The sequence below is a fragment of the Vicia villosa genome, unplaced genomic scaffold (assembly GCF_029867415.1).
Source record: "Vicia villosa cultivar HV-30 ecotype Madison, WI unplaced genomic scaffold, Vvil1.0 ctg.006661F_1_1, whole genome shotgun sequence".
In the NCBI taxonomy this organism is placed as follows: domain Eukaryota; kingdom Viridiplantae; phylum Streptophyta; class Magnoliopsida; order Fabales; family Fabaceae; genus Vicia; species Vicia villosa.
In genome coordinates this window covers 4820-30135 of record NW_026706792.1, presented here as the reverse complement: position 1 = coordinate 30135, position 25316 = coordinate 4820, and the positions used below count along the sequence as shown (strand labels likewise).

Genomic DNA, 25316 nt, shown 5'->3' with positions numbered 1-25316 from the left:
CCCTAAGATTACTAACCACGCAGTATATAAAGCAATAAAGGGAAGGGGGAAAATGAAACCAGCGGAGGAGAGGGAAATTGTAACCAGCGGATCCCTTAATAGGGTTTGGCATAAGTAATAATAATAATCATAAAAAATATAAAGATGAGGTTTAGGGTTACCAACAACGTAGCTTTGGCAATTGACAACCCTGAAAAAGAATGTAAATAAAAAGTTGGGTGAGTGTATAGCTAATTCGAAGGTTGGCAGGGTTAACCAGAAAATAAAGAGTAAATGAATAAAAAAAAATAAAAAATAATTATTAAATAAGTGAAGCTACTTAGCTTTGATTCGATTTGATCTGATATGGTTACTAGGCGCTTTTAGGGTTGACCCTGAAAGGCAAGGCAAAAAAGAGGGTGAATGCAAGGCAAACCCTAATATCAAAATAATTTAGATATAATTTAAATTAAATGAAATTAAATTACTTAACTTTGAGGTTTGTTGAAGGTCGATAACTGGAGGTAGCCTGAAGCATTGACTCTGACCATTGAAACATTGACAATAGAAAAGGAAGTAAGCGTAGGAGGAGTTCATTGTCAGCGGGGATCAAACCCTAAAAATAAAAGGTGAAAGAAAATTTAAATAAGGAAAGGATAGAACTTAACTTTTGTTTGACGTGGCGCTCAGTCGGAAAGCGCTTGGAAAGTAACCCTGAAAAGGCATAAATAAAAACATTCAGTGTAGGGCATGATCTTCGTAAACCCTGATTAGGGTACGAATTTAAATAAGAAAATACAAACGATTTAATTAATTATTGGTCTCGCGACCTAATTAATTAAATTGGGATCATAAAATTAAATCGAGTGTAAAAGTAATTTTTAGGAATTTTTTTGGAATGAAAATACAATAAATAAGAATTTTGAAAGATTATAAGTAATTAAGTATAATATAAATAAACAAATATATGGTAAATAAATTAGATAAAAGGTAATTATAAATAAATAAATGAATAAGAATAATAGAAAATATAATAATAAAAAAAAAGATAATATATATATGAAATAAGAATGAAATAAAATAATAAAGAAAATTAAAATACTTAGCTCATTGATCCTTTGAGGCTGCATATTGAGGGAACATGGTGTATCTTCGTTGCTGCTCCACCCGATCTGAGCTTGCGTGCGATCTAACGATCCAGAATTGAGGATGCATCCAAGCAATGCGGGAGATGCAGCAGCAGATTACAAGGGAACAAACAAATGACCAAAATATGTCACAGGTCAGGTTCGAACCGGTGGCATGGGAGTGAAACGCACGCATGACTAACCACTGAGCCATCTTCAATTCGTTGTTAGCAAGGCACTCGCAAAACATGATATATTAAAAGAAAAATCATTCAGCATTTAAAATAAAAAAAACTCGCGCGCGACTTGCAGGGGTCATCTTCTTCCTTGCGTTTCAGCGGCCACCTGCGATTATCAAGGATACCCAAATATGCAACATAAATTTATCTCAAAACCATGTACCGACTAGAATTAACCTCCTGAACACACTCAAACCCTCAGTTTTGCTTAATTTTGGCTAAATCAAAAAAAACCCAATCTAAAGCTCAAAACCCTAGCCATGGCCGATTGGAATACCTGCGCTTAAAATTTAATTAACTTATCCAGAAAGCATCTAAACATGGTTATGAATGCAATTATACAATCAAAACATGATGGAAGGGCGCATAAGTATGGATTCGATCTCAAAAATAATTGGGGCAAACCGTGAGTGTTATGGCAATGTTCTTGATGCTTCCAAGTCCGAAACCGGTTGTGGAATGTTCAGTGATCTTCCAGGAATGATTTGAGACCACCTGCAACGCTTGAATTGTCTTTAATCTCAGAATTGGATCTTGAGTTTTTTGATTATTTTTGTGCTCGGATTTGGTTCCTTTTGAGGCAGAATTTTTTGTTCCCCTAGTCTTTGGCATTGTTCAGGTACTTATAGAGGAGAGTTTAGGTCAATATATTTGAGTGAAATCCAATTAAATCTTTGATTGAATGTGGAGAAAATTTGATTGGAAATATGCCATGAAATCTTTCTAATTTTGCCTTAATTGAATCAATCTCTTCCCAATTTTAATATGCACGAAATTATATTGGTTTTGGGATATTATTGACAATTGAATTGATCCAAATTGATTCCAGAAACCAAATCTTTGATTTTCTATTGAATTACTTAATTTTAATCATTTTTTAAATGAATAAAAATTAATAATAAATCAAATAGATCGCACAATTTCGTGGCCATTGGTTTATGGGCTCTCAATGTCATGAGGAACAAGCTTGGATCTTAAAAATATCGGCCCATTAGCAAGAAATTCAAAATTCCTTCACACTTTTCCCTCCAAAATAACTCAACTTTAGGAAAGCCAATCTCTCTCAATTTTTGAGGTATGGAAGTGTTCTAAGACTTTTTAGAAACCTTAGAGAGTCCTTTATCCAATGCCTTTGGTCTCATATCAAAATCATTTTCCATTTTTATTTTATGAGCTTTTGAAAAAAGTGCCTTTTTGTTGACTTTTGAAAAGGACTTATAATGTACGAGGCCATAATTCTTAAACCATTGACCTGTGGGCTCTAATTCTTGGACAATTGGATAGAGGAATGAATTCTCTTCAAAATGAGCTTTGGTGGGAATTTTTCTGATGAAGTATGAATATTCGGTGAATTTTCAAAGTTTGGTTGACTTTTTCAGTTCATGCCCAAAATAGTAACTCTTGACTTTTGACTTCTCTGATCTTTCCTTGCATCATCATGATCAACCCTTGATCAAATGATGATTTTAGGATTATGGGGATGTTGTTGACCAAATATCTTGAACTTTGACTGTATCTTGACTTGAAATGACTGTTTTGCCCTTGAGGATCGACTGTTGACCTAATCATGTTTTGAAGGACCAAACTTGTTCTGTTTGACTTGAAATTTTATATGGAGATACTTTGGGATGTTGGTGACCCTATGGAACCACCTTGAGCCATTGATTCAATGATTTTCCATTGAATTAATCAAACCCTAGTTTAGAACTTCTGTGTGGGAGACTGTGTTTTGGAGCTTTGTCTTTTGATTTGGTTTTGTGTATGAAAAATAGCATGGGCAAATTTTGGGGTATGACAGATTGGATCCGGTGTTGGGCCCGGGCCTCTCACTGCAACCGGCCCAGTTAATAACTTTATTGGAGATGTGCTTAACAACAATCCTAGCCTTGTTCAGAAATTGAAGAACGCTTATTTTTCAAATAGAGAGGTCAACAATAATATATCTTTTGATGATCATTGTATTAGATTAAAGAACTCAAAAAAGGTGAGGAGAAAGATGCGGGAAGTCCTCGATTTGGGTTCGAAAGTGGAGAATTTTGGGTATCCGATGGAAAATCGTTTTCTCCTCTACCAGGAACCGAATTTGTCATACCCAGGTACAAAGCCTCTTTATGTTAAAAATAATTACCTCTCTACTGGTATTCCTCTTTCCTGCGAGTCTCTTACTCACTCTGATTTTAGAAATTGCAACTTTAGAATTGTTAATGGTGCGTTGGGCAAAGTTTCTGAGGGGTTATGGAACTCCATTAACAGATTGGGTATAACTAATATGTATAATGATTTTGATCCATTGTCAAAATTAGAGGAATTAGAGACGAGGGATGCAAAAGGCGACAAGGTTACGGAGGGGAATGATCTAGGCTATCCATGATTATTTTTTCTTTTAACATAAGAGGAAGGGGCAACAGAAACAAGAGAAAGAGAGTAGGATATCAAATTTAAAAAGGAGATGTAGATGTCAGTTTTATTCAGGAATCTAAACTCAGAGGTTTGGAGGATGGGGTTATTAAGGAGCTTTGTGGTGATGATAAAGTGGAGTGGTCTTCATCGGATGCGGTGGGGGCGTCGGACGGTATTTTAATCATGTGGAAAAGAGTTTTTTCTCTTTGTTGTACAGTTTCAGAGGGGAAGGTTATTTGGGGCTGTGTGTGGAGAAGGATGGTAGAATGATTTATCTTGTAAACTTTTACGCTTCTTGCGATAATACGGGTGGATGACTTTGATGGTCACCTCATTGAACCAGATAAGATACTCTCTTAAGGATTGTGAAGGGCCCTGGCGAATATTGAACAAGTGGTGGTTGCCTTCTCAGTGAGAGTTGGCAGAACAATTTCTTTATCAGGTCCTGATAGCTGGTGAATTACATTTGCGGTAGGCTCATATACTTCCTCAGTGTGGCGACTCTTAAGGTGCTAGAAATGAACATGCATTTCAGAGAGTACGAGGCTCCGATGATCGCCATTTGTGTGTTAGTGGAGGTGACATGCTCCTGGGTTTGCTTCTACCATCAAATTTGGCGAGTGAAAGGTGGTTTGAAATTTTATGGTATGGGGGACCCCCAAATTTAGGGGTGGGAAACGGGCATGTCCGCCCAATTTAGGCCCGCCTTGCAAAAGCCCGCAAGAAAATGGAGCGGGCAGGACGGTCATAGTTGAGGGTGCGGGCTTAAAACCTTGGCCCGTCCCGCAAAAAAGTTAGGGCAAAGCGTGCTAAGCCTGCAGACACTTCACTTTTTAAGCCTAAAAAAGCATATTTTATGTTAATGCACATGCCCATAAAAGTCCGCATAAAAATTGGGGCGAGGCAGGACAGTCACACTTGAGGGTGAGGGCCCAACGGGCCGAGCTCTTTTTGCCACCCCTACCCGAATCTGAAGAGAGTTTATGGATCAAAAACTTTTGTCTCCGCAGTGGGATTTATCTCATGGTGGCGCTGGGGGAGGTTAAGGACATTATCCTCCTAATTCTGGTTAGGGTGACGCAAGTTCTCCATAACATCGCACATTTGTGTTATGGCCTTTTAATCGCCGTCGGAGCTGCTATTGGCGGAAGTAGTTGCTCTCATATTCACCATATTGAAGAGGATTGACAAGGCAGACAATGAGTTAATTGTTGATTAATATGGTGTCCCAGGTCAATTTTACTAAGGTCCTATGATGGGCGCCAATTGTACTTGCTAAAAAGGTACCATGAGAACAACCCCTTATTGTGTATGGTTGTCTCTAGTGTGTAGGGTATTTGGTTGTATTTAGGACTAGCCTGCGTAGAATTGTGAAAATCTATGTATACAGCTTTGTGGGAAAGCTTAGATATCTATTATCCCTTCAAGGATAGGGATATATATATATATATATATATATATATATATATATATATATATATATATATATATATATATAGCATTCCCCCAAACTTGGGCTTTGAGAACCAAAGAGCGATTATCCTCGCTCTTCTTTAAGAAACGTGAAGTATAAGGACTTTTTCCCCTATGATCATGGAGGATATGGTTTTCCTCCTTGACCGATTTCTTCAACCCATTTATGTAGGGACACATCATTACACACGTTTACTAAGCAGATGGATCATGAGTCACTATGGGTGGCCAAGCCCATTCTGAGTGACTAACGATATACCCTGAGCGACCTATGACACTACTGAGATGCTTGCCCAACGTTGCTTCGGAAGACATATGGAGCTACTAAGATACTCTCCAAGCGTCGGTGCATTTGACTTGTCTTACTCCCTCATCGGTCATCCTCTTTTAGGCCTAATAAAATTATTCAAGTATAACTTTTTTTAAGGTTAATAGATTTTTTTTCCTGTCAAATATACGAGTTTTGAAAACCCTCGTAAAAATAATTTAGATCCCCTCCTAATGTTTGAAGATTTTCTTATTTTATTGTCTTATGAAATCTAATTATCATTAATAATTAGTAATATGATAGTTTTTTTTTAATAACTTAAACTACCAAGTTGGCTTTTTCTTTTATTTATATTTTACTTTTAATTTATGTTGTTTTTTTATTTACTTTTTCAGAATTTGAGTTCATAAAACTTAAAAATCATTTTGTGGTTACTTACGCGCACAGTCTAGCAGTCAATTGATATCTATTTAACCTAATTTTTGATATAATATTAATTAATATTTTAATCAAATAATTCTACAAATACTGATTATACTATTCCCAATTCAATATTTAATATTTTAATTTAAAATATTTTTTATGTATAAATTATCTCAATTTATTTAAAATGGGTAACAAGAATATTTATTTTAGGAATAAAGGAAGTAATAAGTTTGTTTGGTTAACATTAAACCATGGGTAAACTTGTAACTACCATTATCCGAAAAATGGCTCTGCTAGGCAAAGTGAAGAACAACATGCAACGAACAAAGAAGAAGAGGATCTGAAGGAGCAAAGTACGAGAAAGGATAAGAATAGTGTGGAGGATGTATTGATGAAGAATGGAGAGGGATCACGAGAACAGATGGATGGGAAGGAGGATAGGCTGGATATGGTGAACACTGTGTCGTATAAAGACATGGTCATGGGGAAAAACAGTGAAGAATCGGAGGAGGAAGCTGAAACTAATGGGGATGATGAAGATTAAGGGATGACAATCATGGATAAGGAGAATATGAGGGTGGAGGATCAATTTGATGGAATGTATCCATGTCATAAATTCATCTTTTCAGCGTATGAGGAAAGTAGAATTCAGAGACCATGGAAAAAGGGGATCATAGTCAAATTACTGGGAAGGAGAATAGGTTACAAGGCTCTCGAAACGCGACTGAAACAGTTGTGGGTTCGAAAAGGAATCATCAACATCATTGACTTGAGTAATGAATATTTCATTGTGACATTCACTAATGATGATGATAGGAATGCAACACTTGCGAATGATCCATGGTTTATATATGATCATTATTTGACTATCAAAGAATGGAAGACTGAATTTCACTCAGAGAGTGATTCAATAGAGAAAGTTGCAGTCTGGGTGAGAATCTTAGGATTGCCAATGGAGTACTATGATCCTAGGATTTTGACTTTCATGGGGAACAGATTGGGCAAGACAATTAAGGTGGATAAGAATACACTAATGCAAGGGAGAGGAAACTATGCTAGAGTCTGTATTGAAATAGACATCTCTAAACCATTGCTACCGCATTTCAAAATAAAATAAAGAAAGTATTGCGTCGAATATGAAGGATTACATCTCCTATGTTTCAATTGTGGGAGATTTGGACATTACAAGGAAGGCTGCAAGGAACAACAGGTGCAACATGACAACAACAAACAAGCGGCCAGTGTCAATAACCAAAAAGATAATTTAGTTGTGGATGAAGGTCCTTGGAAAGTAGTTCAAAAAACAAGAAGATCAAGGAAGAGCATCCAACATTCAACGATTCAGCCCAAGAATCCGACGAGCGGCGGAGCTAGTGGAGGCAGAACGGAAGGAAATCTGGTGGTAATTATGGCAGGATCTTCGCATTTAGGTACCAGATCAAATGCCTTTAATGCATTAATGAATGATAATGAAGATTATTTCGTAAGCAATGATGATGGTTTGAATGAAAATAATGGTAAAATAATTAATGGGGGACAGGCTCAGGTGGAATCTTATGGTAGTCTGACAGGAATTAATGGAAATGGAACGTGGCAGGTAGGACAGGACCAATTATTGGGACTGAAGTAGAAAACTATGAAAAGCAGTCAAAGGTTGTTATTGAGGGACAAAATAATAGTGGGCCAGGTAGAGACAGAAAAAAACCAAAGAATAATAACAAGAAAGAGAAAAACGAAAAAAAATGTGGCAGTTACTCAAAGGGCTAATTTTAAAGGAAAAGCTACAGGAACCAATAAGAAGATGGCAGATAATTTAGTTGAATCTATGGGACAAAGTGCTATGACAGAATTATTATCCTCTCTCACCAATGTCTCCATTGAGGGGAAGAAGATAATTACAATGGAAGAAAACAAGAACACCATGGCAGGAGAACAGGGTCCGAAATTGATGTATAATGGAGGATCTATCCTGGAGATCTTAATGCAACAAAAAAGCAAACCACCTGATCCAATCAGCATGAATGGTGGCAATATTCTTCAATACAATTAGAGGAAAGAAGGCTTTGTGGGGCTTGATTCTGATAGTACTCAAGAGATGTCCCCAAAGAGGTTTGAGGCTGGAGACTCCAGCATGGAATATGTTAAGGAAATACCTCAATAGGTGTCTGCCGCTTGAGGAATCTTTTTCTTATGTTATGTCATTATGATTTTACATCAACATGATATCTTTATATGGAACTGTCGTGGGGCAGCGAGTAAAGAGTTCTATAGAGTTTGCAAGAAATATTTGGATTCCTTTAAACCTAAGATGATTGTTGTTGTGGAAACCAGATGCGATCCAACCAAGCTCATGAACAGTTTTAAGAAACTTGGATTTGATAGTTTTCTCTCAAACTGTAATCAAGGATATGCAGGAGGCATATGTGTGGCGTGGCTGGATGTAGAAATTAAAATAACCATGGAGATAATCAAATTCCAATTCTTACATCTAAAGATTCAATATGTTAATGGTAAGGAATGGTATTTTACTCCAATTTATGCTAGCCCTAATGCTGCAAATAGGGAGATGATGTGGACTGATCTGAAGAATATTAGTAATTCTATGAGCAAACCTTGGCTTCTAGCAGGGGATTTTAATGATACTGCCTTTGATCATGAGAAGAAAGGAGGCAGGACTATTTCAATAAACAGATGTAAAAAATTCCTGAACAATTTTGAAGATTGTGGTTTAATGGACTTGGGAGCTGTTGGGCCTAAATTCACGTGGAAAGGCCCTATCTATAAGGGGCAGAGAATTTATGAAAGATTAGATAGAGCTTTCTGTAATGACCTTTGGAGACTGGAATTTACAGAAGGATGCGCTCAAGTGCTAATGAGGATTGATTTCTCTGATCATCACCCACTGCTAATTCGTACTATGGGGAGGAACACAAAGAGTAGTGAGCCTTGCTTCAGATTTGAGAGTGCTTGGACTCTTCATAAGGAATATCAGCATATGATCCAATCTAACTGGCAGAATGATGTGCACATAATTAGTAATCTGCAAAATATTCGGCAAGGTTTCAAAAAGTGGAAGTTCCATACTTTCCAACAAATATTAAGGCAAAAGAGTTATATCATGAAGAGGTTGGAAGGTATTCAAACAACTATTCAAACATCAAGAACTCACAAAGGCATTAGAAGGCTTGAGAAGCATCTACAAGAAAAGTTACGTGACATTTTGAAGGAAGAAGAGCTCATGTGGTTTCAGCGATCTCGTGCGAAATGGTTGGTGGACGGAGATAGGAACACAAAATACTATCATATCAAAACTGTCCAAAGAAGAAGGAATAAAATAGTTACTGTTAAAGATGCAAATGGCAATTGGATTGAAGATGATAAACAGGTCCAGAAATTGTTCCTTGATCACTATAAGGAATTATTTGCTTTGAAGAATACCTATCAATATTGGGAATAAACCAAATATACCTATCCAAATATTGAGGGAGAGGAATTAGGGAAAATAGGAGCTGATGTTACTAATGAGGAGATTAAACAAGCATTTTTTAACATGAAGCCGTGGAAAGCGCCTGGCCCGGATGGATTCCCTGCAGGCTTTTACCAAAAATCTTGGAAGATTGTTGGAAAGGAGGTTTTTGAATTTGGTAAACGTGCGTGGAGATCACCGAGCTGCCTTGCTGATGTTAACCAAACAGATATCGTTTTGATACCGAAAGTGAATCATCCTGAAAGGGTTACACAATTTCGTCCCATTTCTTTATGCAATGTGATATATAAAGTAGTGAGTAAAATCATAGTTCAAAGACTGCAGGGAAGCATGGATAGAATCATTTCTCCTTTCCAGTCAGGTTTTGTCCCGGGAAGAAGCATACATGATAACATCATTGTGGCGCAAGAAGTTATTCATACCATGAACAAATTGAAAGGCAAAAAAGGGTGTTTTGCTATTAAAGTAGATCTTGCAAAAGCTTATGATAAGCTGAGCTGGGAGTTCATTTGGAGAAGCTTAAAGGAAACCAATGTACCTGAGAACGTAATTAATTTAATTATGCATGGAATAGGCAGCGTGGAAACTAATATCAAATGGAATGGAAAAACCTCAGAGCATTTTCGTCCTGGGAGGGGAATAAGGCAGGGAGACCCTATTTCTCCGTATTTGTTTGCTTTATGTGTTGACAAACTATCACATCTCATTTCTCAAGCTGTTGATGATGGTACGTGGAGTGTGATTGAAGCTCTTCCATTATATCCCATGATGACCATGAAGATACCTAAAGCTTGCTTAAATCATATTCATAAATTGCAGCGTTGTTTCATCTAGGGAGATAATGAAAGTGGAAGAAAACAACATGCGATTGGTTGGGATGTTATCACTAGAACTAAGGAGGAAGGTGGCCTTGGATTGAGGCAATTAGATGTGATGAATGATGCGTTCCTGTTGAAGATGGGCTGGAAGATTAAACAGAAAAATGAAGAATTGTGGAGTAAGGTATTATGGGGGAAGTATGGAAGAGGCAAAAATATTAGAGTCCCTATCTCGAAGAACTCAGACTCTAGTCTTTGGAAGCTTCTGGTCCAAAATTGGGAGAAGCTAGATGATTATTGCAAATGGCACATTGGTGACAGAAAATTGGTCAGAGCTTGGAAGGATATTTGGATCAAGGAAGGAATCAACATAGAGGAGTTGCACTTAAATATTCCTTTGCATATTCAGAATGCATGTGTAGTTGATCTGTGTTTGAATAATAAGGCTTGGAATTGGGAGATTCTCGTGGATTGGCTTCCGGAGGATATCATTTGGAGGATACAAGGTATTCCTCCACCATGCATAGATGCTGGCCCTGATTTTCGTATGGGAGAAGGTATGGATAATGAGAGATATTCTGTTAAGAACATGTACAGAAATCTCGTGCAAGTTGATGATAAAATGGACGAGAATATTTGGAAGACCGTGTGGAAGATTAATGGTACGAAGCGAATTCATCTATTTGTTTGGAGAATGCAACATGATGGGCTGTTAACTAATTCTAAGAAAGCTCGCATGGGGTTGGGAAGTGCTATGTGTAGAAGATATGGAAATTTGGAGGAAGTTTCGTTGCATGTTCTTCGAGATTGCCCTAGTGCCAGCAAGTTGTGGAGGGCAGCGATTTTGACTAACAAAAGTTTGTTGTTTTTTGCAGGTACCTTAAAAGATTGGATTCATCTTAATTTATTTCATCATATGGGACGAGACTCGGTTAATGACTGGCAAGTTTCCTGGGCAACTGGTTGCTATTATCTCTGGCTTTGGCATAATAATGAGGAACATAACGATAACTTCAACAGACCATTGGATGAATTTGGATTCATCATGCACCAGATTCAGGAATACAAGAAAGCTAAAGCAACCCATATAGTTGCAACGGTTCCTCATCTGGAAGAAAAGATGATCAGATGGGAAAAGCCTGTAGGTGATTAGATAAAGATTAATGTGGATGGGGCTATGAACAAGAATGGGTTCGCGGGTTGTGGAGGAATCATGAGAGGAGCATATGGTGAATGGTTGGGAGGGTTCTCTAAGAACCTTGGTATTTGCAAAATTCAAGACGCTGAACTTTGGGCAATCTATGAAGGTCTACAAATTGGAATTAACATGGGTTTCAAGAAAATTATCATGGAGTCAGATGCCAAGCAAATTATCAAAAACATTACTAGAAATAGGAATGCATCAAGAAGTGGTAATCTTTTTTGCAAGATCATGAAGTTACTTTGTGAAGCTGTGGAGATCTCCTTTAATCACACATTCAGAGAGACAAGCAAGTGTGCTGACCAGTTAGCTAAGCATGGTATTAAACAAACGCCAACTTTTAGTATGTTTTAGGATTGTCCTTTGTTCATGAAGGATTGTTTCGAATTCGATCTAACCGGTTTAGTCCATATCCGGTTGATTCCGGTGTAATTTTTTCTTCCTTGGGGCCTTCATGTAACCAAAAAAAAAAAACATTAAACCATGGGTGACATGAGGCTTTATTTCTGAAAAACATCGTAATTAAACCTCTCAAGAGTGTTTATCTTTCCATCCTCTCACCAGAACCTCTCATAGTCTGTCTTTCAATCCTCTCGCCATCCATTTAAATACACTGTAATTTCATCTTTTCTATTTCACTCGGTTTCATATGTAAAATGAACCCTTGTCATTTGCTCACTTTTCTATTGTATACAATAAGCACCGACTCAATATTGTGTATCACCATGAATTGAAGCGGTGCTTTGATATTACCTTTCATCCATCCTTTTCTCCATCTCTTATTTGTATTGGAATCAATAAACATTAATGGTTCACAATCTCATCCTTTTATATAGGATTTGTTATTTATAAATAGATCTAATTGACCTCTTCTCATACATTGTGTTGTATCTTTCATAGTTTAAACTTAAAGCTTTACATTATTTCCTTACTTTTTGTCTTTGGTTCTAATTGATGAAATGGTTCTGTCTTTCAATATTTTGTTCAATTTAGTTTTGTTCAATAATTTAGATCAACAAAGTTCAAGCAATAATTTATGTCTACCATCTTATTAATTATAGTAACAGTGATATCGGGGAAGATTGACTGCCAACAAAATGGCAATACCAAGAGTTTAGTAATGGAGATTGAAGATTACAACACAATTAGGATACAAGTATTAATCTTCGAGCTTTAGATGATAATAATAAAGATTTCAACACAATTAGGAATACAAGCAAAAAGAGACTAAAATAGATGAGACTTGAGACATACTGCAAAAAAAAAAGTTCCCTTTTCTTCTTCAAAAAAAGATTAATTTGCTTCTGTACAACTTCAGGCTATATTCAAGCACCACTAATTAATGCCCTCTTAAAAATAATTTATACTCCTGATAATACATGCAAGTTTATTTATCTCACCATTATAGTATTGTCATGTGGCAAGGTCATGAAGCAATTTTGGTGACATCTTTACTAGATCTGTTGTATTTCATGTGGCTCTTTACAAGCTGACCAGCAGCAATTGCGGACATGAGTGAAAGCTCTCCGGCAAGGACGGAAGCAGCTACTATTGTTGCAAGTTGCCTTGAATTAGATCCCGGTGACTCTTTACTAGCACCCTTCACACCAAGTAAATTCAAACAAGCTGATTGTGATGCAAGTTGTGTGCCCCCTCCAACTGTCCCCACCTGCATCAAAATAAACAGTCTTACTACTATGATTTATGTTGTAATCTATAACATATACTTGAAAACAAAATATAGTTAATGTAACAACCAAATAATCAAGACTAAAACAAGTAATTGTACCTCAATGGAAGGCATAGTAACAGATACATGAAGGTCTTTTCCATCATTCACAGCTTCCATCATGGTCATACAATGAGAACTCTCAACATTCTGAGCAGGATCTTGACCTGTAGCCAAGTAAATAGCTGAAACAATATTACTAGCATGTGCATTGAATCCACCAAGAGCACCCGCCATGGCTGAACCAGTAAGATTCTTTAACATGTTAAGCTCAACCAAAGACTCCACACTAGTCTTCAACACTTTCTTCACCACCTCTTCCTTAATTACAGCCTCACACACCACAGATTTTCCTCTCCCTTCAATCCAATTCACTGCCGCCGCTTTCTTGTCTGAGCAAAAATTTCCTAACATAACACATTACATCACAATTTTAATAACAAGTTTGCCATAGCAACAACAGAATATTATAATCCAACTAAACAAATTCTTCGTGTGAAGTAATTATTTACCGGAAATACCAATAACATCCATATCTGGAAAATCGCATTGAAGAAAATCAAGTACGTTTTGTACACCTTTTGATACCATGTTCATCCCCATTGCATCACCAGTTGAGCAAGTAAACCTAGTGTATAAATTTTTTCCTGCTATAGTAGCCTTTATATTCTGTAATCTCGCAAATCTACTCGACCTGAATATCCCAAACAAAATCAGTTACCAAATGAATAAAAATTTATACAAATATGAAATATCAAATATGTCATTGGCATAGTAATAATTTGAAACTAAAACTAAGAAAGTAGAAAGTTACTTGTTGAAAGTGTGAGCCAGGGAATCGAAATTCCGAGGATCTTCTAAAAAGAACTTTAACTGAGAGGCTCTTTTGGCAGAGTTGAATCTAACAACAGGAGCTCTAGTCATGCCATCACGGAGGACAACAGCAGATGCACCACCGGAAACATAAATCGCTTTACAACCTCTATTAGTGCTTGCGACTAAACAGCCTTCGGTGGTTGCCATCGGAACCGTGAACTCTTTCCCGTCGAGCAACAGAGGACCTGCAACTCCCACCGGAATCTGAACAAATCCGATCGGCATCTCACAACACTGTCCTAGGATAGAATCGTAATCAAAATTTTCCAACGGTAAACCTTCAAGTGACCTTCCGGTAACTCTCTCCACCGCTTGGTTGCGAATCGCCGCCGCACGCCGGCAATCTCCGAGTTTGGATTCAAGTGAGTAAGACGGAATTGATCCTGAAACTACTGCCTGGACAACCTCCTCATCATCGGATGAAAGGTGCACCGTCACCGGCGAGGTAGTTTTCGGTTGTAGCGGAGGTGCAACTCCGGCGAGGCATGAACCGGTGGTTATACTTTTAGCAATCTCTGCTTCTACTTCGTCTTCTTCGTCATAGTGAACGTCACTGGAAGCGGCGAAGGGATGAAGAATGAAGCCAATGCTAAAGAAAGCCATAAGATAGAAAAATGAAGCGATGAGGGAAACTAGAGCTATCATCTCGGAGATTGTGAGTACATGTAGAGGAGTAGAGGTTCGGATCTTCTCGCGCCACCGGTGAAGAAGAAAGTACGCGACGGAGAAGAAGAGGCCGAAGAAAACCGCGTTTGTTAAGTAGAGTGAAGGGTGTGATTGTGAATCATGCTTTTCGTTTTTCGTTTTTGAAGATTTGCCGGAGGGAGCTGAAGATACGACGGCGTTAGGGATTCGCTGCTGAACATCCATTTCTCTCCGGTTAAGTGAGGGATATTTTGAAAAATGGAAATCCGGAAGCGGATGGAAGGAAAAAGGAAGGAAAGAAAGGAGAGAGAGGAATATTTTCTTTTAGTTAAGAGGATTGATGGTTGAAACTTGAAAGAAAATGGGAAGATTTAGAAGGTGTTATATAGACAAAGAAAGTGAGGGAGGGAAATGAAAACGACCATTGAACACCCATACCGCGTGTTGTTTCACCCTTCACTTTTTAAATCCATTTTCCTTTTCTTTTTTTTCCACTTCACTCACCATAAAAATTACAATTAAAATGGTAAACACTTATGATAAATTTTAGAATTAGATTGAATATTAGTCTCTAGTTTAAATAAAAAATTTGATCGATTAATGGATCAAATAGATTATTAATTAGAGATGGACAAATTTAAACAGCTAGAACGAAACTGATCGACTTATTTTTCGATGGCGACTAGCGACGAACTGGTAGACAAGATTCCTTACCAATTCCTGATAAATATTAATAGAGGCGTGGGGGGGAGGTCCATGTTCCATCTGAGGGCGTCCTCCTTGAGGGTGCTCGACAGCATCTTACATTTTAGAGAGTCTGATGGAGGCGGCATGTTCGTAGGGATCGATGCGTCCATCAAACTTGGCTACGAATATATGGAGGTTTGAAGCCTTCAAGGACAGGGTCCCCCCATATTTTGTCTGAGAGTGACTAAGGATCCAACAGTTCCACCTCTTTCGGGGGATTGACCTCCTATTGACGATGTCTGGTATTTTAGACACTATCTTCTAACGTATGGTTGTGGCTCCATAATTCGTCCATGGTGGCTAGCATCTCTGCCATGGCATCGCATGTACCGCTGGTACCCTCAGTAGTAGGGATGGATCTCTTTTGTTCACCATGTCCGATAATGGTTAGGTGTATGATTAGAGGGTACGCCAAGGAAGGTGATGATTGTTAAAGAGGGGTGTGGCCTAGGTTAGTTTTACTAAATATAATATTATGTAGTCCCTCATGCATGAGAACTTGTCTTTAAAGGGCAACGTGTTTAAAATTACTCTCATTTCCCCTCTCGCCCCATTGACGGTTCCCTCGCGTGAGAACGATTTCGCTGGATGGCGGTGCTTCCCTTAAAGGCAATTCCCTCGGGGAAGGGCGAGTGAAATAATATATGAGTCCCTTAGTGAGGACGTACGGGCCCACAGGCGCCTACGTGGCATGGGCGCTTAAGATACCTAGGGAAACATGTATGTTTTGAAGTGATGTTCCGAGACACCGAAGCATCAGTCAATTTGGCTAGATTGAATGTTCGAGGAGAAGAGGCATGGGTAGCATTTAATGCACCTCATGATGATATTTCTCAGGAAGACGAATCGGATTCCCGTGTTCACATGTGGCATCCAGGATTGGAGATTTTCCATCTTTTGGCGCCAACCTTTTGGGTGAACGTGTGAACCTATTTCTTTGAACTTTTTATATATTTTCAGAAGCATTGTTTCACTTCTTCTTCCTTCTTTTCAAAAACTTTATGTGCAAGACTTCATTTTCTTGAACCCTTACTTCCATCGACCATGGTAAGGAAAAATACATTCATCCACATGCGAGACATAGCTTCTGTGTATTCTACATCAGACATGATCGATAAGTTTTGTCATGGAATTAATTTTTCCAGCACAAGACGAGAAAGGGATATGCTCATGGAGCAATGCTTTAGGGATGAGAGGGCGGACATGAACGCTTCTAATGATCAATATGCTCTTTACTTCTACCTTCACCTCCCTGTTATCTATGACATAGCGGTTATGGTTCCTTTCTCTTATTTTGAAACAAAATTTTTAATCGCTGCTAATGTGGCCCCTTCCCAGGTTACTTCAGATGTTTGGAGTATACTTAGGGATTTTCAAATAATTTGTTGCAACTTATGGGTTTCTCCATCTGTTAGGGCATTTTTGCACTTCTACAGAATAGAGTCCCTCCCCGATAGTGACTGGGTAATGTTGCATCCTATTTTTGGGGTACATTTTTTATTCCCTTTGCTTATCCTTAAGATGACTGGAAATACAAGTTCTTTAGAGTGCGAGGGAAGGATAATATGTCTTGTTATTACTTGGGATCATGAAGACGGTAACGGAGTCGATGAGTATCTAGGTGAGGATGATTATTTTTTTAATCTTTGTTTCATTGTATGGAGGTGCCTAACAGTTTTGTTTTATGCATGCAAGATGATGATGATGCCCCTCGATGAAAAACATAAGTGCATCATGAAGATGCAGAAGAACCAACAGTATGCGATCATGTGTTTTGCTCGTGGCACTACGGACATCCAGGGAATGGCACAAGGTGAAACCCCTCGAGAGGCCGAGATTCTCCCTCCTAAGATTCTAAGGAGGGAAGATAGTCCTTCTACATTGTTAGCAAGCTAAGAGGAAGAACCTAGGGCGGAGAGATTGGAGGATGTTTCGGCTCATTCTGAGCCTTCTTTGTGGAGCACCCGTGCCTTCAACGCCATGACATTTGATGATCATTTATTTTGCCTCTATAGGAACTTTCCAGACGATTATTAGATGTTTTTTCCCTGTCTTCCACCCAACTGTCAACTTTGTTGGAGTTTTAGCTTATTAGATGTTTCTTGGTGGAGAAGGTGTTAAGGGAGAATCACTCTGATACCCGAAGGAGAATGTTGTTTGTGGTGAATAACCTGAACAAGCTTACATGGGAAGACGGGATGGCGTTAAAGCAGATGAAGATAAGAAGGGGTGATCTAAAGGTGCTTGGCGAAGAAAATACCGCTCAGGCGCATGTTCAGCAAACAGAGGTGGAGGGATTGAATAAGTTGCTCGAGGAAGCTCAAAACGCTCTCGAAAGCACGGAGGAGCGAGTCTCTCAGCTTATGGATAATGTCGTGGCAGCCTTTGTTCATCATTTTGAGGATGCAAGAAGGAAAATGGCCCTCCTTTATCCCCATCTGGATTTAAGCCCCCGGACCCTTTTAAGGTGATTCTGGATGGGGAGCTGGTGGACGAAGAATTATTTCTTTCTCTTTTTCCTTTTTTGGATGTAATATTGTTCACCCATTCAGGGATTTTGTAATTATTTCAAACAGCGGTGTCGCTTTATGGGCCTTTTTACATTGCTTTCATTATTAAATATTCTATAATTCCGCCTTAATCTTAAGATTTTTATAACTATGGCCTCTCCTAAGGCGACGAGAATCCCTTCTCTAGAGGTATTTGTCAGTTTTATTTATACCTATGGTGGCAAGGATCCTCTCTTGGGTGATCTAGCATAGAGATTTCCTATGTGGGCAACAAGGATCCTCTCTTAGGGGCTCCAGCAAACATAATTGCTCATGTGGGCGGCAAGGATCGACTTTTGGGGGGTCCAACATAAAAAATTCCTCTATGGACGACAAGGAGCCTCCCTTGGAGGATCCACCATATGTAATTGCCTCTATGGGCGGCAAGAATCTTCTCTTGGGGAATCACACATAAATGATTGCCTCTGAGGGCAGCAAGGATCCTCTCTTGGGAGATTCAACATATGTAATTGCCTCTATTGGTGGCAAGGATCCTCCCTTAGGGGTTCCTATAATACCCGAGGCCAACGAGGGCGGGTGGTGGTCGCCGGTGCACAATAATATATATCTCTCTCTATCTCTCTCTCTCTCCCTCCCTCTAATTTATTTATATCAACTACTAAACCCATTATTTTATTAAACAATTTATAATTTATCAATTATTAGTGATCACCTATCAATTTTATTAGTAAATGACATACTAATGATATTATAATTCTTGTGACTAGCAGGTTACAACTCACAGTACAACAAAACCAGGTTACAAAAATTATTAAGGGTACGTTTGAATTGATGGAATGTGATGGAATAGAATGGAGTGGTATATAATCAGATTTCATTGTTTGGATTAAAGAATAATTGATGAAGCGGAATGGAACATGATGAAATCCATTCCATCATATTTCATCTCATTCTTCAATTTTCATTCCCTCCAATTTATGGTGTATACAATGGATTGAACTAATTTGTTCGGTTACATTCCTATTCTATAAAATACACAAACACTGTTCTTTTCATTCCGCTGAACTCCACTCCATTCCATTATGTACCATTCCACTCCACTCTAGTCCATAAATCCAAACATAGCCTAAAGATAGGCTATAGTAATCAAATATGCAAAAACAGGATCAAACCACTGATAAAAAAAATCATAGTTAATTAATGAATAGAAAAACCTTTGCTAAGCTCATTCGCATTGGGCAGAGAAATTGGAAGCTCTTGTTTGCCTTTATTTTTCTCCTCTACTACTGTTTCTTGTTCTTCCTCCTCTTCCTCTTCCTCTTCCACTTCTTCTTCCTCCTCCTCCTCCTCATCAACTTCTTCTTCCTCCTGCTCCTCCTCCTCAACTTCCTCTTCAACTTCTTCTTCAACTTCTTCCTCCTCCTCTTTCACTTCTACTGTTTCCTCTCTCTCTCTCTCTCTCTCTCTCTCTCTCTCTCTCTCTCTCTCTCTCTCTCTCTCTCTCTCTCTCTCTCCCTCCCTCCCTCCCTCCCTCCCTCCCTCCCTCCCTCTCATTTATTTATATCAACTACTAAACCCATTATTTTATTAAACAATTTAATAATTTATCAATTATTAGTGATCACCTATCAATTTTATTAGTAAATGACATACTAATGATATTATAATTTTATTAGTAAATGGAATACTAATGATATTATAAAGAGGGTCTTATTATTAGTAAATGACATACTAATGATATTATATTTTTACAAGTAATTGAATGTTATTTAAATCGCATATTTTAAAATTATAAAATAGAATAAAATTATATAATTATTTATTAAACGGGGAAACCAAAAGAACTTCATGTTTATAAACAAATTTCAAAATAGTTTAATTGATTCATATTTTCTCTAACTTATTTTGTTTTCAACTAAAAGAAGTTTCATAGCAACATCGTAAAATGAGTCAAACATAAGATGCTACTGAACTCGTGAACAGCAAGGGAATATTGTAATGACTAGATAATATAGCTTTGTGTAGCACATATAATCCAACAACAAAGAAATGCTAACATTACATCATCGATTAACTAGTCTTATGAGTACTAAATATTAATGTTTGATGAATGTAGTACATTATCAGTGTTATAATATTGAATGCTTAGTATTAAATGTTAGAACAAGATTTGTTCTGATCAATATTCTTAGTTTTGATGATAACAAGGATATGAATTTTGTGTGAGATAATGTGGTACTCTAATACATTGCAATTTCCCTTTCAGGAAATATATAAAGAGTATGCACAAATCAGCGCTCAGAAGCTTTGTCTCAGAAGGTTCAGCATGCAACATCAGAACATGGTCTGGCAAGACATCAGAAGATAGTCAAGGCAGAATCAGAACATGGGTCTATGGAAGCATCAGAAGAACTTGAGGTCAGAAGCAGAAGCACTGAAGTTCTCATGGTATCACGCTCAGAAGCACTTCAAGGTCAGAAGACAAGAAGATGCTATGCACCAAGCTGTTTGACTCTGATGATATTCAAATATTATATTCAAACATCAGATCAGAAGAAAGTACAGGTGGCAGGCTACGCTGACTGACAAAAGGAACGTTGGAAGCTATTAAAGGCAACATCAGTAGACACAGCGTGAACAAGGCTCGAGGTAGTTGACAAAAGCGTGAAACATTAAATGCAAAGCTGTACGGAACACGCAAAGCATTAAATGCGCTCAACGGTCATCTTCTCAAGTGCCTATAAATATGAAGTTCTGATGAGAAGCAAGGTTGACGATTTGCTAACAATTAACTTGCTGAAACGCTGCTCAAACTCAAAGCTCAGAAACTTCATCTTCATCAAAGCTCACTACATTGCTGTTGTAATATATTAGTGAGATTAAGCTTAAACGTTTAGAGAAATATCACTGTTGTGATTATAGCTTTTCAGAAGCATTTGTAATACTCTTAGAATTGATTACATTAATTTGTAAGTAACTAGAGTGATCAAGTGTTGATCAGGATACTCTAGGAAGTCTTAGCTTGTGTCTAAGCAGTTGTAATTAGAGTGATCACGTGGTGGTCAGGATACTCTAAGAAAGTCTTAGCTTGTGTCTAAGCAGTTGTTCCTGGAGTGATCAGGTTGTGATCAGGATACTCTGGAAGACTTAGTCGCGGACTAAGTGGAAAACCATTGTAATCTGTTGCGATTAGTGGATTAAATCCTCAGGTGAGGTAAATCACTCCGTGGGGGTGGACTGGAGTAGTTTAGTTAACAACGAACCAGGATAAAAATAACTGTGCATATTGTTTTTATCGTTCAAGTTTTTAGACTACACTTATTCAAACCCCCCCCCCCCCCTTTCTAAGTGTTTTTCTATCCTTCAATTGGCATCAGAGCGGCGGTTCTAAGGTGCAAGCACTTAACCGTGTTTAGAAAAGATTCAGGAAGAGAAAAACGCTTCAGTAAAAGATGGCTGGTAAAATTCCAACAAATCCAACTCCATCTACATTTGGCTCTGCTGAGCAATACAATGGTAACAATGGTTATACTAGACCACCAATATTCGATGGTGAAAACTTTGAATATTGGAAAGATAAACTGGAAAGTTACTTTCTTGGTCTGGATGCTGATCTATGGGATCTTCTGTTGGATGGTTACAAACATCCTGTTAAAGCTACTGGTGTAAGGCTCACGAGAAGCGAAATGAATGATGATCAAAAGAAAGATTTCAAGAATCATCACAAATGCAGGACTGTTTTGCTGAATGCTATCTCTCATGCTGAGTATGAGAAGATATCTAACAGGGAAACGGCCCATGACATATATGAGTCCTTGAAGATGACTCATGAAGGAAATGCTCAAGTCAAGGAGACCAAAGCTCTTGCATTAATCCAGAAGTATGAAGCCTTCAAGATGGAGGATGATGAAGACATTGAGAAGATGTTTTCAAGATTTCAAACTCTGACTGCTGGATTGAGAGTTCTCGATAAAGGCTACACCAAGGCTGATCATGTAAAGAAAATCATCAGAAGTTTGCCCAGAAGATGGGGCCCAATGGTGACTGCATTCAAGATTGCGAAGAATCTGAATGAAGTTTCTTTGGAAGAGCTTATCAGTGCCTTGAGAAGCCATGAAATTGAGCTGGACGCAAACGAGCCTCAGAAGAAAGGTAAGTCTATTGCATTAAAATCTAATATTAAAAAATGCACTAATGCTTTTCAGGATAGAGAAGAAGATCCTGAAGAATCAGAATCTGAAGAAGAAGATGAACTGTCCATGATCTCCAGAAGGGTAAACCAACTCTAGAAGAGCAAGCAAAGGAAGTTCAGAGGCTTCAGGAGTTCAAAGAGATTTGAACGTGGAGAATCTTCTGGTGACAGAAGATCTGACAAGAAGAAGGCTGTCTGCTATGAGTGCAATGAGCCTGGACATTACAAGAACGAGTGTCCAAAACTTCAGAAGGAGAATCCCAAGAAGAAGTTTCATAAGAAGAAAGGTCTTATGGCAACATGGGATGATTCTGAATCAGAATCAGGATCAGACTCTGAAGGAGAGCAGGCAAACTTTGCGCTGATGGCGACAGAAGATGATGGATCAGAATCTACATCAGAATCAGATTCTGAAGAGGTATGTTCTGAACTATCTAGAGAAGAGTTAGTTTCCAATCTAACAGAGCTTCTTGAATTAAAAGCCCATCTTAGTATCAAATACAAAAAGCTGAAAAAGCAATTTGAATTTGAAACTAAGAAGCTTGAGTTGGAGAATTCTGAATTAAAAGAAAAAGTTTTAAAATTATCCAATAATGTTGGATCTCCTTCTGATTCAGAAAAATCCACTCCCAGTCTGAATCATATTCTGAAAGAATATGATTTAAGTTTCAGGAAGTTCTTATCTAGAAGTATTGGCAGAAGTCAGCTAGCTTCTATGATATATGCTGTGTCTGGAAACAAGAGAGTTGGCATTGGTTATGAGGGTGAAATCCCATACAAGCTTGAATCTGTGGATGATATGAAAATATCATACAAGCCTCTGTATAACCAATTTAAATTTGGCCACTCCCATGATATTAAGCACACATCACATGCACAAAGTTTTCACATAACACACACCAAGAAGCATGTGACACAACCTAAGAAATATCATGGAACTCAGAATAAGAAATATCATGTTGTTCCTCCCGTTAAATATTTTGCTAAACCCAAGTTCAATCAGAACTTGAGGAGAACTAACAAGAAAGGACCCAAGAAATTGTGGGTACCTAAGGAAAAGATTATTCCTATTGCAGATATCCTTGGCGGCAAAGAGGACAGAAAGAAAAATGTCATGGTACCTGGACTCTGGGTGCTCGCGACACATGACGGGAAGAAGGTCTACATTCCAAGTGTCATACCCTAATTTTTGACCTCCCCCCCCCTGAGATGACATATCTTCAGGATTTTCATCAAGTCAAAGTAAGTACCCAGGGCAGTCTGGCATTCAATCGAGGGTGTTCAAAGACAAGAAAACTCAGGCAAAGGATCAACCAATAGTGGGATTAGTCTCTAATACAATCATAAGACTCAAAAGCCTCATTATTACACCTATGATTGATTAAGACACCCAGTCATCTAAGTACAGGATTACTCAGATCAACAGACTAGGGTTTAGAGCCTATCAAGGACTAAAATCAGGGATCACCTTTGGGAAACCCTAAAAAGCCCCAAGAGACCATTCAAAGACATTAATCATCTTCAAATAACTCTTATGACAAGATCCACTGGACATTACACCTCAATTCAAAGTCTACACTCATCATTGTCCTCTGGTCGACAATTAGGGTTTTTGACCTAATTCACCAAGATAGTTGACTTTTAATCAGGGCATGGATCCAAAACTCAAGACATGATTCAAGAATCTCTACTACCTCAATATAATCCATTTACATCATTCATTTGAGGAGAAGATCTTGTTTCTACACAAAAGCCCAAAAATTCACTTTTGTCAGGAAAAGTCAACTGTGTGGGATCATCATTGACTTTTAAGGTTTTTGGTCAAAAAATGACTTTCAAAGATCAATATCATCAATATATGGATGTCAAAGTCATTTGACCAAAGAAATTCAAAGAAATTCATCAAGGAGCAAAAAGTCGGGAATTAGGGTTTTTGAGGGCATAGTGAGAACTCAAAATTTCACCTACACAACTCAAAAAACTTCCAACATGAAAGTTGTAGATCTTGCAAAATAAAACAACATCTCACATAAGAACTTTTTTCAAAAGATCAACCATTTAAGGGTTTTGAAAATTTTGAAGTTTTAGGTCATAAACACTTAGAAAATTTTCTAAGTGTTTTAACCTAGTTTTCATCCAACTTTGGGCTCATTTTTCACAAATTTCCCAAACAATTCTGAAGAAACTCCAAACTAATGATTTAAAGTAGATGTTTAGGGCTTTCCAAATTGTGTTCAACCTTCTCCAAATTCAACTTAAGCTAGGAGTTATGCTTGTTCAAAGTTGGCCTCATGAAGTGAAATTATAGGTCATGGACACTTTTGGACTTTGCAAATTTTGTACAAATAACCTCTCTTATGGATGCTACACGACCCATAACACATCTGAAAACATGCCATGCATTCATTTTCACCATGCCATAAGAATTGAAGAAGATTCTAAAAACAAGAACATGTGATTATGTAATGATTACATTTGTGAATTTATGGCAAATTGATGAATCACCCAAGGAATCTTCTCACCAACCAATTAGAGCTCATTTCTGGCTCAGAATTGTCCCCTAAGATTAAACAAAATCGAGGGCTAGGGGATTGATCAAATGGAATCAAAATTCTCATCATTGCATAAGAGATACTTGCAAACTTCCTTCATGGCTAAGAAAGCAAATCAACTTCACTAAGGAAGCTCACTCCTCTGCAGCTATACTGATCCATTTGCCTATAAATACAGATGCATTCCTCATTCAAAAACACACGAAAGCAACCATATTCCTTGCTTTCTCTTTCTCTTCTCATGCTTATTGTTTTTCAAAGTTCTTTGGCAAGAAGAATCGTTTTCTTCAAACCAGAGCTCATCTTTGGAAAGTAAGCATTCTAACATCTCAAGGGAGGTCATTTGAGGTGATCCAAGCACCTGGATCACTTCTGTAAGTGGAGGAACACCATTGTTGCTCTCACTTTGGAGCATTTGCAGTTGGAGGACCACAGAACAATTCAGGAGGTTTCAAGCCAAGCCAATCATCCAGGCACACTTCTCAGGTCATAGTGAAGCTAACCAAATGGCTGCAGCTCATCTGTAACTCCAAATTCAACAACCTCCATGTTCATTTGAAGCTGAAATCGAGGGAGGTCCATAGAGCAATTCAGGAGGATTCAAGCTCCAATAAGCATTCAGTTAGCATCATTGAGTCTCAGGGAAG

At 38.0% G+C, this 25316-nt stretch overlaps 2 protein-coding genes across 2 annotated transcripts; one reads left to right on the top strand and one right to left on the bottom strand.

The window, feature by feature from the left end:
* Positions 1 to 8115: 8115 nt before the first annotated feature.
* LOC131643032 (uncharacterized) lies at positions 8116 to 9369 on the top strand. The gene has a single exon (XM_058913183.1). It carries the CDS (start codon positions 8116 to 8118, stop codon positions 9367 to 9369), a length of 1254 nt encoding a protein of 417 aa, XP_058769166.1.
* Positions 9370 to 12439: 3070 nt separating this feature from the next.
* Positions 12440 to 15075, bottom strand: LOC131643031 (3-hydroxy-3-methylglutaryl-coenzyme A reductase 1-like). The gene is made up of 4 exons (XM_058913181.1): positions 13962 to 15075; positions 13660 to 13841; positions 13208 to 13554; positions 12440 to 13087 (listed from the first exon to the last, which is right to left on the bottom strand). Exons 1-4 carry the CDS (start codon positions 14891 to 14893, stop codon positions 12845 to 12847), a joined length of 1704 nt encoding a protein of 567 aa, XP_058769164.1. The 5' UTR covers positions 14894 to 15075; the 3' UTR covers positions 12440 to 12844.
* Positions 15076 to 25316: the final 10241 nt, after the last annotated feature.